This window comes from Anastrepha obliqua, chromosome 6 (genome assembly GCF_027943255.1).
Source record: "Anastrepha obliqua isolate idAnaObli1 chromosome 6, idAnaObli1_1.0, whole genome shotgun sequence".
In the NCBI taxonomy this organism is placed as follows: domain Eukaryota; kingdom Metazoa; phylum Arthropoda; class Insecta; order Diptera; family Tephritidae; genus Anastrepha; species Anastrepha obliqua.
In genome coordinates, this window is record NC_072897.1 from 54,062,050 (window position 1) to 54,076,653 (window position 14,604).

At 34.8% G+C, this 14,604-nt stretch overlaps 1 protein-coding gene across 1 annotated transcript in view; it reads left to right on the forward strand.

Moving 5' to 3' along the window:
• The window catches only part of LOC129250538 (voltage-dependent calcium channel type D subunit alpha-1-like), a 132,578-nt gene that overhangs the window by 91,736 nt on the left and 26,238 nt on the right, over positions 1 to 14,604 (forward strand). The window contains exons 4-6 of the mRNA XM_054890157.1: positions 6,090 to 6,142; positions 10,060 to 10,206; positions 11,153 to 11,624. Of these exons, the coding sequence (XP_054746132.1) occupies positions 6,090 to 6,142; positions 10,060 to 10,206; positions 11,153 to 11,624 (672 nt within the window). The remainder of the gene's footprint in view (positions 1 to 6,089; positions 6,143 to 10,059; positions 10,207 to 11,152; positions 11,625 to 14,604) is intronic.

Below are 14,604 nucleotides of genomic sequence, written 5' to 3' on the forward strand. Positions count from 1 at the left end.
CTACATTCAATAGTGATATTTTGGGAATTATGAAGTTTTTCCTTATGTTCCCGTTTATATACGTGCCAGTTGGTCATTTTCAAATTCCTGCTAGCAGGGAGGGCCCATGGGTTGCTTCCCTTAAATCTTATTTCTAAGGGGTGATTTTTTAAGAGCTATAGGAAAGTTTTTCAAAAAATCACACGCAAAATTCAAATAAATGCATGAAATTTTCAAGTAAAGAAAAGTACAGTCCATATAATTTAATGTTTGAAGATTATTTCATGCAAATGTTGACCGCGACTACGCTTTAAATGGTCCATCCGCTTAGTCCAATTTTGGCATACTCTTTCCAATGTTTCGGCCGCTATCTCACATATAAATGTTTTAATGTTGTCTTCCAATGCGTTAATTGAAGCAGGCTTGTCTGAATAGACATGAGCTTTAACATAGGCCCACAAAAAATAATCTAGAGGTGTCATATCGCACGATCTGGGTGGCCAATTGACAGGACCCGGACGTGAAATAAAATGTTCACCGAACTCGCCTCTCAACAAGTCCATTGCTACGCGTGCTGTGTGGCATGTGGCGCCGTCTTGCTGAAACCACATGTCATGGAAGTCAAACTTTTGCATTTTGGCAAAAAAAAGTTTGATATTATTTCACGGTAGCGCTCACCATTCACAGTTACGTTACGATTCGCAGCATCTTTGAAGAAGTACGGTCTAATGATACCTCCAGCCCATAAACCGCAGCAAAGTGTGACAATTCTGTTTGTTTACGTAATCATTGATCCAAAAATGAGCTTCGTCGCTGAACACAACTTTTCGATAAAAAAGTGGAGCTCGGCCAACTTTTCAAGAACCCATTCACCAAAAATTCTGCGTTGCGGTAGATCGTTCGGCTTCAATTCTTGCACCAGCTGTATTTTGAAAGGCTTCACACCTAAACCCTTTCGCAAAATTATCGACGTTGTTGAGTAACAGAGGCCCAATTGCTGCGAACGGCGACGAATCGATAATTGATGGTCATCATTAACACTGGCCGATACAGCTGCGATTTTCTCTTCAGTTCGAACTCAACGTAAGCGTGTTGGTGGTTTAATGTCCAATAATGTAAATTTGGTTCTAAATTTAGTCAGAATAGCTCGAATAGCCGCTTCAGTGGGTCTATTAAACTGACCATAAAATGGAAGAAGCGCGCGATAAACTTTCTTAACAGAACTCGAATTTTTATAATAAAATTCAATGATTTGCAAGCGTTGTTCGTTTGTAAGACGATTCATGGTTAAATTATAGACCAAACTGAAGATGTTTGACAGTGAAACAAAACACGAAACTTGCGTAAGCTGTTTAAACCAACTGTTTAAAAAGATAATAGTTAAAAAATCACCCATTATATTGCGATGTTCATTCAGAACTTTCCATTATGTCATCTTTCCGTAGAGAGTGGGATATGCTAGTGTAATATCAAGAACTTCGTGTCTATTACGTGTAATAAATATGGGTTCATTGCCTTTGTACACACTAAAAGCTTTCGGAACCAGGGTTCGTTCCAGGGGAAGGACTACATCCGGTAGATCTTCAGCCAGACGATCCAGGTGGGCAAGGCTGGCTTTCTTACAATGGTGTAAATTTATCTGTAGAAGATACATCAGCTGTTACCCTTATGTCTGGAGCTTCTTTACTTTCGCATAAAAGTTCCCTTTCGGAGTACTAATTCTGTTGTACGGAATACTTACTCTCCCGTTCGAAGTACATCCTCTCCAAGCCCATTGCAGAGCCTGAAGAGGCATATTCTTCTTCGGTGGTGTGTTCATGTTCGCTCATCGGTTTTGCTTCGCTAATTATTCAATTGAGTTTTCGGTCAGCAATAGGAGAGCCTGCATAGTAGCCCGCTTCTGCCCTTTCGATTCTTCTATGCAGTTCTTACTGCTTAGAATTTTGACAAATATCCACACTAGCGTTGGGATGTCTAGATTACATACCCGAATGAGCTTCATTATATATTCTGGGTCTTTGACTGTTGAGGGTAACCAAACCCTGGCTCGTAGCTTGGACGGAATATCCTTCCTGTCCACGGCCACCAGCTTGGCTTTCGGGTACACCTCGCCGACTTTTAAGATGGCCTCTTTGTACAGGTGAACCGATCTCTCATCGTCACATACTATTATTTTTATCTGGCCTTGGTACCATCCTAAATCTTTGCACTCAGGCGGTGAGCCGGGGTTCTCCAGTATAATCCTCAGTGCCACTTTCGTTAGCCCGGCATCAACCCATTTCCATTGCTCCTTGGGAATCAAACCTTCGGGATGGCTTTCATCCCAAACCCCTATGATAATTCGGTCTTTTGCAATCTCCGCAAAGAATGTTTTGAGCGTCACGCCTATGGTTTCGTGCCTTTTTGCGTTTGGCTTAGTTTCCAAGGACCGTTAGTCGGAACAGGGTGTACTGGGTTGAAATCGGATTTAAAGTCAGGAATGATTGCTTTCACTCTTTCAATCGCTTCCTTCAGCTCCTGTGCGAGTAAGTGTTCTTTCGGTTGGGTTTCGTACACCCTTCTTAGGAATCTTGCAGCATTTCTGCGATACTGCTAGCTCACTTACGCTGGGTAATCCCCACAAGTGGCCCTCTTTTCGGTAGGGGCCGTTTTTGGGGGATGAATCGTATTTGACTGGCGGGCTAGTGCACTTCTGCTGGTGTTTGGACCTATGTCCAGTACTGTTGTTGGTGTAGTTACTGGCCTGGCTCTCGCTCAGGCTGTCACTATTCGTTTTGAACGACTTATTAAGACGAGGTATGGAATTTTCTTTGAGCCCGGTGCGACCGTTGCTCGGATTTCGGAAGTGGTTATTCCTGTCGGTCTGTTAGGAGGATGACCGATCTCCTCTTTTTATTTGTTTTATTATCAAGACTTAGCATTTTGGACCCAAGAGTGTCGGATGTCCGCCCGTGCATAGCTCCGAACTACACGAGTAAGGTTAGTTATTACGGAGGGCACCGTTCAAGACTTGGTTATTTATGAAAAGAGCCCCAAGTCTGACAGGTTCTCGGCACGGGACCCATTACACCTTAATCCAGCCTTTCACCCCCAACCACGTTATATAGTTTGAATAATGCTGTACTATTGAGGAGTATCAACCATAAATCATAGTATCCTTAACTTAGCTAAGTACCTCCTAAAAATAGGACAACTGTGATACTTATTTCCACCCGGCACCCTCAGGGAGAGTTCAGTGGAGGATTTTCGCTAAGAAATTCCTGTTGTCGCTTATGAAAACTAGATCAACAATTCGATAAAGCTTATTAACACAGTTATTGATTTGCATAAGATCCGAACGTAAAAAGTTAACTAAGTAAATTAAATAAGTAAACTAAATAAGACTCCGAAAAGCTGTTAAAGTTTTTAGCAATCAGGCACAGTTATTGTCATCATATGATCAGGCAATATTAGGCAAATTAAAATCTTCAAGTACACAGAAGTAGCAACCAGAATGAATACCCACGAGAGCTATCACATTGTCCACCAGCGCCTTGTTCGAACTATCTGGACTGGCCGGAGGAATGTGACTAGCAAAGGCGTAAGAATTGGAAGTCCCTTGTATCAAGATGCCAAGCTGATCAAGAATTCAATCCTCGTTGTTTAAATGTACCAACGATGAAAAATATCGACGCCAAATAGCTATTGAAACGCCTCCTCCCCTTGACAATTCGGTTTTTTGGGAATCTCGGTCTTTCCGGTATACATAAAGAAGATTCGAATCAAAATATTTATTTTCACTAAATTCAATATTTAACCAAGTCTTAACAAGAACATAAATATATGCCATAGTTCAACGGCAGGCAATGGCAAGCCTTCGCCATGAAAAAGCTCCTCATAAGAACCATTTGCCCTTCGAAGTTGGCTTAAAACTAAGGACACCACCCAATTAAGTGTGTAAACGCCAATTATACATACATATATATATATATATACACACATATATTACAAGTAATCAAACTTGAATCGATGGACATGTGCTTCGAAACGTATGATATGAAGGTATCAGTAGTGACAGAATTCGCAAAAGATGCAAGGTGAAGCCGTTTTACGCGCTATGCGACCTTCGATTCACAACTCGTATTACTACCGACCATGCCTTGTAATTTCTTACTGGGATGGTTGACAATTTTAACATTACGCTTCTTAGCAATAATGACAATATTAGCAGTGGAAGAATAACGCAGAGAGACCGTATTAGCAGGAGTACCATTAACAGTGCAGCGAAAAAAAAAATATTTACGTGTTGAAATACTTCTTATGTTAACGTAACTCTACACTAATTGAGTTTTTAGCCTTGTGAACAATTCATGCAGGTCTGAACGTGAAGGATATTTAATGAACGAATTACCATGCTCTTTATCTGCCTCGCCGCCCCGAAAATGTTTAATGCATGCACACTGGTTCTCGCATGTGAAAAGAAATATAGAATAAACAAAAAATTAGAATCTATTGTTGTTTCCTCATATAATCCTATTGTGAATGTTTACATAAAAATTACTCAAATGGCGCCCTTAAGAACTCGTGTGCTTAATCGAAAATTTTGTGTTGTTTTCAACTTGCTCGAGGCTCGTAAACCTAATGCTTAAATTATATAGCTTCTAAAGGGTCTTTCAAGAGTGACGCCCAGATGTCAGTAGTGAATAATTCCTAGAATATACCTTGTTTATGTCATCTTTGACTTTTACTTGATAGATCAACGGGTTAAAATGATTTAAACTTATTAAACTACTTAATAGTAACATATCGAAAAATTCTGACTTTTTTGGTGGAAATAATCGTCCGAATGAGTCGACCATACAAAGTTTGGTCAACAATTTTCAGGAAACTGGTTCTGTCGAGGATAGAAAAAGGACTGGCACACCAAAAACTGGACGTTCTGTTGCGAAAATTGCTGCTATAATGCAAAGAGTAGTTCAACAACTTTCAACATCGATATATCGACGTTCTCAGCAATTATGCGTTCATGAATCGACTGTTTGTGGGTTATACAGGGTGGGCCATATAGCGTTTGCTTTTTGAACCACCTATTTTTTTGAGAATAGTAACACAAATGACATGCCAAATGTGTTCATAATTTACTTAAAGGTTTGACATTTACGAAATGGGACGCTATACTTTGAACAAAATTGGGAAATATTGAAAACCTATTTCCAAAGTGGTGAGTCTTCTTCTTCTTTTCTGATTTTCCCATCTGTGGCTACGTCAATAAGCAAAATTGTCGGATTTGGGCTCAGAAAATCCACACGTTACTGTAGAGAAGCAAATGCATCCACAACGAGTCACTGTTTGGTGCGGTTTTTGGTCTGGCGGCGTCATCGGACCATTTTTTTTCGAAAATGAGCGAGGAGCCGCGGTTACAGTAAATGGCGAGCGTTACCGTGAAATGCTCAACGAGTTTTTGTTTCCAAAAAGTGAAGAGGATGACATGGACCACATTTGGTTTCAACAGGACGGTGCAACTTGTCACACTGCCAAAGTTACAAGCCGAATAATCAGCCGAAATTCCGATATCAATTGGCCGCCTCGGAGCTGTGATTTAAGCCCGTTGGACTATTTTTTGTGGTGAGCCGTTAAGGACAAATGCTATGCAAGCCATCCAGAGACGATTGATGCTTTAAAACACAAAATTGAAGTTGCCATCCATGAAATTGGAGCCCAAACAATCGAAAATGTGCTTAAAAATTGGGTTGATCGAATGGTCTACTGTAAAGCCAGTCGTGGCAATCACTTGAACGATATTATTTTTTATTCATAAATGACAATGTTCAATCTTCAAAATAAATAAATAAAGTTTGAAGAAATATTGATTAGTTTTTTTTTTATAGCCGATTCAAAAAGCAAATTTTACATGGCCCACCCTATACCTGTAGACTTGCTTATGTTGAAAGATTCTACATTTTTGCGTGTTTTATTTTAAAACAACTCCTAGGCGCGTCTTTTGAAAGACCCTTTATTTAACTCAAAAGGTTTTCTTATGCAACTCATTAAAAAGCCTGCAGACGTGATAACTAACATATACTGTTGATCAATTTATTATTATTTTTTACTATTTTCCCAACAAATTTTAGGGAAAATTCAGTTCTTGCTCGGATGGCTCAAAAATGCTTAGAGAAGAGTGCTTGTAAGTACACGAAATACTTTTAACTATCATTTCTAAATTTTTAAATCGTTTATTAAATTAAGTTTAGTTAATCCAGCGCAGCGGTAAAAATTCAAAAGTGTATCGCTGTTGAGAGCCCCGTACGCAATTCAGGCAAGCTGCAATCTTACAGGGTTGACCATCCAGCATTTGGAATTTAAATTAATTCTACCATAACTAAACGACCTTTGAATATTTTTCAATAAATGCTGTTTTCTGGAAAAAGTAAACTTTGCTACTAAACTTTTTTTTAATTTTTTTTTTGAAACGCAACAAAAAATAGCAATAAAATAAAAAAATTCCGGAAAATGCCAAACTGGGATAGTTAAATAACTACTGGAGCCAAATTGCTATAAGTTGCCATTTAGAGTAAATTTCAAGCGAGAGATTTAGTTTTTAATTAATTTTTGAAAAATGTCGAGTCCACTTATAATAAAAAGCACATAGCCCATGAAGTCTGTGAGATATTTGCAAATATTTTTATTAAAAACACAATATTAATTCATAGTTAAAAAAACTATATACATACATACATATAATCAATATATATTCTTAAGTTACAACAGCAAAGAAAATTGTGAGATTATTCACCCATTTTATACATGACGGAAAGTTATTGCATCAACTTGTACTAGTATATATATGTAGTAACAATTTTTAGGATATATGGATAAATAATATACTAAAATGAACAATAATAGTTATGGGTTAGCCACGATGATCTAGGACTTTACTCAGTCTATTTGACATTACGTTTTCTAACTTCTCTGCAAAAATACAAAGTTTAGTTTCATCTAAAAAAATTACTTGTTTCCAAACCTCTGGAAGCTCATTTATATGCTAATAATTATTAACAAATTCGAATACGCTTTCGTATGTTTCCAAATGAAATAAACGGCTTTCATCAAGTGACTCTATCATGGTATCCAGCTTTACGTTAAACTTCTCTAGGAATTTCCGAATAAATGCTTTTTTTAAACGTTTGGCTTACGTTTACAACAAGTTTTGATGATGTTATTCGAGGGAGACCAAGGCCGATTGGGTTGGTGCAAATTACTACCTTTGTTAAATAAAATGAGCAACTGAGTTCGCTTACCCGTCAACTACATTAACAAAGAAAGGAAATTAATGAAAAATGAGAGAAGTTCTTAAAAAAATAATGGTATTATTAAAATAAACAAAGTTAATGCAGACTTTTTGGCCCCTGTATCTACAGGTTGCTGCCATTTACCGTTATTTAAAAATATAAGCGAAGAATATCGTTATTAATATGGTTTTGCTTCAGAAACTTAAGAATGTAATGGAGAAATAAATAAGGCAAACATGTTTTGAACTATGAATATAGTATATGTATATTGTGTTTTTAAACAACTTAAAAATATTTGTAAGATGAACACAGACTTTATGGACTAAGTGTTGTATTTATTAGTAACTTTAAATGATTTCATCTAAACTTAGCACACTTACGCTTTGACTCTCACCCATACTCGAAAATTTACTGAAAATTTAGATCAAATGCTTCGAGATTTTTATGAAAATTTATTGAATTTTCCTATTATATTCAAAAAGTATGAGACTTGAAATTACATGGTTTTGGTGAAAGCATGAACAATACTTTTATGAAAAAGATAAACTAACAAAATTTCTAAGTGATAGATATTGATGTCTGCTAATTGCTTGCCTCTTTTGGTAAAAATACAGTCCCTGTCTAACCAGGTTAAACGTTTGATTTTTACGTGTACTTTTATACTATGAATTTTTTTCCAAAACTCTGTAAGCTTTCTTTATATATCTAGTTGACGCCCCAATCAATACCACTAGTATTTACATATTCTAAATTTGGCAACAATCCTAACAGGTTCTACGTTTTCTTCTTCTGTACCACTCAGAAGACACCAGATCGCAAACCTTCATTCCATGAAAAGTAAAAGAAGTATAAGCTACCTAGTTAATAAAAAATATACTTGTAATAAATTTAGGTAATTAAAGCTCAAAAATAAATTGTTTAATGCATGGGATATTTTTATTTATTTATCTACGGCATTGTTGAAAGATCCTCAATGCGCGATCCACCTTCAGCGAAACATGGATTTCCCAAGTCAGCTTCTTATCCAAGATTACTCCTACATATTTAACTTTCTCAGAGGGACTGAGTGCCCAACTCTCAGTGCTAGAAGACTAAGTACATCCAATTTCCGTTTCCTCGTGAACAAGACTAACGTAGTTTTGTACGGATTGACGGAAAGTCCTTGTCTCGTGCACCAGTCGTCAAACTATCCATAGTTCTCTGCACTTTCATGCAAAGCCGTCTTAAGGTTTATGCGATGTTAGCGCAGAGACACTGTCCGTATATGCTTGGACATGAAATCCGAGTTCCTGCATCTCCGTTAGAAGAGAGTCTACGACGAATTACCACAGTCGGGGAGAAAGAACACCCCTTAGTAGTAGCCTTGGTTGGCCTTGACGGTAATTAGTTCGTCCCTGTTCTCCCCAGCGGTTAGCAGCCTCTCAGAGAGCATTGAATGTTTCCATTTTACAATGGTTTAATTAGTTCGGTGACGTTTGGCATATTGAGTAAAAAGTGGAATTATAAAATGTCCAATGTCCTCAATGCCCACGAACACGCCCATTGTGAACTTGTTCGCTTCCAGCCCGGCTTCAATCTTAAAGCACCACTTAAGCCTCATCCCTGCGGCAATGAGACCAGCCTAATAAGGAAGAACACCAGTTAAGCTACATCCATTTTCTTCTACAATTAACGTACAAACGGTTTACTCATAGATAAATAAAACATAATTTTATTGAGGGCAAAATATACTTGGCTTACTGTCGACATATTTAGTAGAAGTTTATAAGTACTAGTAATTACTGTTTTAAATAATACACACCTTTATCATGAATTTCCATTACAGAATATCTTGAATAGATTCCAAATTTTTAACAAAATAAATATGTACAAAAAGTGAGAACTAAGTGCCACTGTCACTGTTAATACGATTCACAATAAAAGTATGTTTTGTCAGCTTCCGTGAGTTAGGAAGATATATTATATAAAATTTTTTTATCGCGAAAGTATTAATACTATAATAAAATAATCCAATAATGAATTATTGGCTGTCAATTAATCAAAGGCTAGACAATATGCATATATTTGACACATTACGGACGTTATTTTAGTTGGCATAATTAAAAAAGAATCGAAATCGATGGAATTCCAAACGCTAGATACAATACGCTAGATGAAATAACCCTGTACAAAAAAAAGCACGCTTCACTGATGAGACTGCTAAGGCTGCTATAATTAGCCTTATTATAAATCATCTAATTTATTGAATATGAACTCCGCATAATGAAATCAGTTAAATTGAAATATGTTTAAGCACGCACAAAAAATAATTGGCCAATTTAGTGTTTTTGAAGCTTATTTTTTAAAACATATTGTCTAAACTTACTAGTTTTATATAAAATACATATAACATGTAGTGCTTCTGCTCTTAAAAAATTACGCGGCCGTCGTAGCCGAGTGGGTTTGTCCAGTTGACCCGACTCCTCAGCAGGCAATGTCCCTCTGAATATACATATTTCTACCATGAAAACGGTTATCATAAAAAGTATGAGGCATTCGGAGTCGGCGTTAAACTATAGGCCCCTCAATTTGTAGGACAATATCAAGACGCATACGACGAATTGGAACAGGAACTCGATCAAACGCCCAAACACCCAAAGGATGTACGCATGTATATATTTGTACCGACGTGACTGAGTAATGTTTACAAAAACACTTTATTATAGGCCCTAAGCACGGTAGGAGTAGCAGTGGAGTTGTGTAATTGTCTATTTATATCCATATATACATAAATATGCATATATTTCATAAACAAGTTAATTTTGTTCTATAGCGGCACCTACTTGTTTTACGAAGATGGAGACGTGCATAAGCCTCGGTTAATGGAGCGCATATGGAGTCGAAATAAATTCCATTTTGACGATGTAGCTAAAGCTATGCTAACTTTGTTCACAGTGTCAACTTTTGAGGGATGGCCTGCGTAAGTGTTGTTTGCCTAATATACATAACGAATGATTTTAGAAACTTTTTTTTAATGAGTTTGAATACAAAATATGGCGATTGTCACAATATTTGACAAAGTTGGGCTTTAAATGAAACAGTATTGCATGTTTTCTTCCTAATTGAATACGGAATTGGTTCTTCTTAATTGAACTTTCAAGCAACTGTGTCACACGGTACATACGCTCCTTAGAAATGCGTGCACAGTTGGTCCTGATTAGTTCTAAAATGCGCTTATTGCTCTTACACAAAAATTTGTTACTTAATAAGGCATTCTTCTAGGAATAATGTTTTTTTAAAAATTTCGTAAAAAAAATTCACTCACAGTTTTCTTTTTATACACCAAAAAATTCTCAGTTTGAACAAGCTATATTGCTATTGCTATATTGTTGCCCCTTTGAAAATACTTAAGTAGTTGGCTTTAAGCCGACATTTGGAGACAAAGATTGAAGGTTGGGAAAAATTAAAAAAAATACTCAAATAAGTGCAGCCTCTTTGACAATTGTCATGAATACCAGATGTTTGCATAATCCATAATTGTATAAATAGGTTGATAATATAATATAATATACTATAAATTCTTCATAAACTTTCAACCTTCAGAAACTTTAACAACTGAGAGATCCGACTTCTAAAAATCGGGCGATGAGAATATTTTTAATAAGAATGAATTATTTGTGCATTTCCTTTAGCACACAAATACGTTCTTGATGTTTCTTTTGCTAAATTTATGTACATGCAAGTGGTTTGATAAGATAAAATTGGTGTGCTCTTTTTCTAACGTCACAGTTACACTCTTAAATGCTTAAAAATCGTTAATTATATAATTTACCATCAACTATACAAAAATATTGAAAGTTTTTTATTTAATGACACATATTCATTACGTTTATTTTATTGAACTCATACATTCTTAAATATTGCAGGCTCTTATATGTATCTATTGATTCAAACGTCGAAAATAATGGACCCATACACAATTTCCGTCCAATTGTTGCTGCATATTATATAATTTACATAATTGTAATTGCTTTCTTCATGGTGAACATCTTCGTCGGCTTTGTGATTGTAACATTTCAGAATGAAGGTGAACAAGAGTACAAAAATTGTGATTTGGACAAGAATCAAAGAAATTGCATAGAATTTGCACTTAAAGCGAAACCAGTGCGGCGGTATATTCCCAAGCACGGTATACAATACAAAGTATGGTGGTTTGTCACGTCATCCTCCTTTGAATACACTATATTCATTTTAATTATGATCAACACTGTGACACTTGCAATGAAATATCATAATCAGCCGCCGTGGTATACAGAGCTGCTAGATGCTCTAAATATGATTTTTACGGCAGTTTTCGCGTTGGAATTCGTATTTAAGTTAGCTGCCTTCCGTTTCAAGGTAAGTAATGATAGCTTTTTTAGGTACAATTAGGTAACCAAGGATTATTGACATATAATGGTACATATGTATTTTAATATCGCGTCAATAGTATTTCATAAACCACTGCTAAAAATTTATGCTGTTTTAAGAATTGGTATTTGCTGTTGCAAATAAGATTTACGATTTACTTACCGCCGTAGCTGAATGGTGCGTTGCTACCATTCAGTAGTGCCCGGGTTTAAATGATAGAAACAGTTTTTTTTAATAGCGGTACTTTTCGCCAGGCAATGGGGAAATGGTGTACACGCCAATTACACTGTGTGACAAAAAAAAAAAAAAATAAATATATTTTTAGGGAGACCGAGCACAACTTGTGGCCATAGAAAAAATAAACAAAATGGTATAGGAGAAATTTCCAATACACCCCCAAAATCTCATTTTATGGCCATAAAACCGTTTTTCAGTAGGTTGATGTGAAGAATCACTCCTAACTTCGCCAATTTCCATCCGATTTCGAATTTGTTTTTTTAGTTCGAAAGAACAAAAACAAGCCTTTTTGACAGTGTCTTGACAATTTTTCTGAAATGACAGCTGGCGAGACTGTAGACGGAAGTATTTGGAATTTTTGTATTTTTTCTCTATTTTTTCAACTTTGACATAATTTTTACGATATTATCCGATATTGAGGATTTTTTTTATATTAGTACACTACTGTTATAGTAAATTTAATTTTGCGTCGAATGAGCTATATTTGACTGTAATTGAATTAAAATTAATAGAGTTGTGTGAGTTTGAAGATTTTTTTTCACGTGATAACGTCTTATATTTCGATTTAACAGGCTGCACGCACGAAAAAATGTGTCGTTACCTTGCTCATTAGTGTTACTTTGCTCATGTGTCGTTACCTTGCTCATTGCCGTTACCTTGAATGAACTGCAAGCGAAAGCGCGGAACGAACGACAAAGCAAACAAAGCAAACGAACGGCAACGTTCGACATCTTGCTCTCTCCTACTTAAGTGAGCGTATATGTGTATGTATATGCGCATATGTACATATATAAATTCACGTATTTGTATTTGCATATGCCTTCTTATTGATTTTTATTAATTTGATTTACTTGAAGAATTTAAAATAAAACCAAGTTTGTTAATAATACCTGTTGTTTTAAAGTTATTATTATTTTTTGACGTGATAACGTCTTATAATTCTATGTAGCCGGCTGCACGCACCAAAAAATGCGTCGTTTATCTTGCTCATGCGTCGTTACCTTGCTTGAACAGCATGTCATGTTATGTTATATGTTATGTTATGTTATGTTATGTTATGTTATGTTATTTTATGTTATGTTATGTTATGTTATGTTATGTTATGTTATGTTATGTTATGTTATGTTATGCTATGCTATGTTATGTTATGTTATGTTATGTTATGTTATGTTATGTTATGTTACGTTATGTTATGTTATGTTATGTTATGTTATGTTATGTTATGTTATGTTATGTTATGTTATGTTATGTTATGTTATGTTATGTTATGTTATGTTATGTTATGTTATGTTACGTTATGTTATGTTATGTTATGTTATGTTATGTTATGTTATGTTATGTTATGTTATGTTATGTTATGTTATGTTATGTTATGTTATGTTATGTTATGTTATGTTATGTTATGTTATGTTATGTTATGTTATGTTATGTTATGTTATGTTATGTTATGTTATGTTATGTTATGTTATGTTATGTTATGTTATGTTATGTTATGTTATGTTATGTTACTTTATGTTATGTTATGTTATGTTGTGTTATGTTATGTTGTGTATGTTATGTTATGTTATGTTATGTTATGTTATGTTATGTTATGTTATGTTATGTTATGTTATGTTATGTTATGTTATGTTATGTTATGTTATGTTATGTTATGTTATGTTATGTTATGTTATGTTATGTTATGTTATGTTATGTTATGTTATGTTATGTTATGTTATGTTATGTTACTTTATGTTATGTTATGTTATGTTGTGTTATGTTATGTTATGTTATGTTATGTTATGTTATGTTATGTTATGTTATGTTATGTTATGTTATGTTATGTTATGTTATGTTGTGTTGTGTTGTGTTGTGTTGTGTTGTGTTGTGTTGTGTTGGTGTTGTGTTGTGTTGTGTTGTGTTGTGTTGTGTTGTGTTGTGTTGCGTTGTGTTGTGTTGTGTTGTGTTGTGTTGTGTTGTGTATGTATGTTATGTATGTATGTTATGTTATGTTATGTTATGTTATGTTATGTTATGTTATGTTTGTTATGTTATGTTATGTTATGTTATGTTATGTTATGTTGTGTTATGTTATGTTATGTTATGTTATGTTATGTTATGTTATGTTATGTTTGTTATGTTATGTTATGTTATGTTATGTTATGTTATGTTATGTTATGTTATGTTATGTTTGTATGTTTGTTATGTTATGTTATGTTATGTTATGTTATGTTATGTTATGTTATGTTATGTTATGTTATGTTATGTTATGTTATGTTATGTTATGTTATGTTATGTTATGTTATGTTATGTTATGTTATGTTATGTTATGTTATGTTATGTTATGTTATGTTATGTTATGTTATGTTATGTTATGTTATGTTATGTTATGTTATGTTAAAGTATATTATGTTATGTTAATGTTAACTCATTCTCTATATCCATACAAAATATCTATCAAACAAATAAAATTAAAATTTTCTTTTGAAAAATGCAACCATTCAATCAGTATTTTCTTATGACGTTATCACGTTAAACTATCGTCAGTAAACCGACAACCTCTTTTTTTTACTAATTTGGTATGTAGGCATCGAAGCATGAAAATGATAACAAGTGTCATTATAAACACATAATATTTATTGGAATATTGTGCAGTGCAGCACTGTACAGTATGGCAGTGCAGCACTGTACAGTATGGTACGGTGCGGTACTGTGCAGTACACAATGGAACTGGTTCCAAACTTAAAAATGC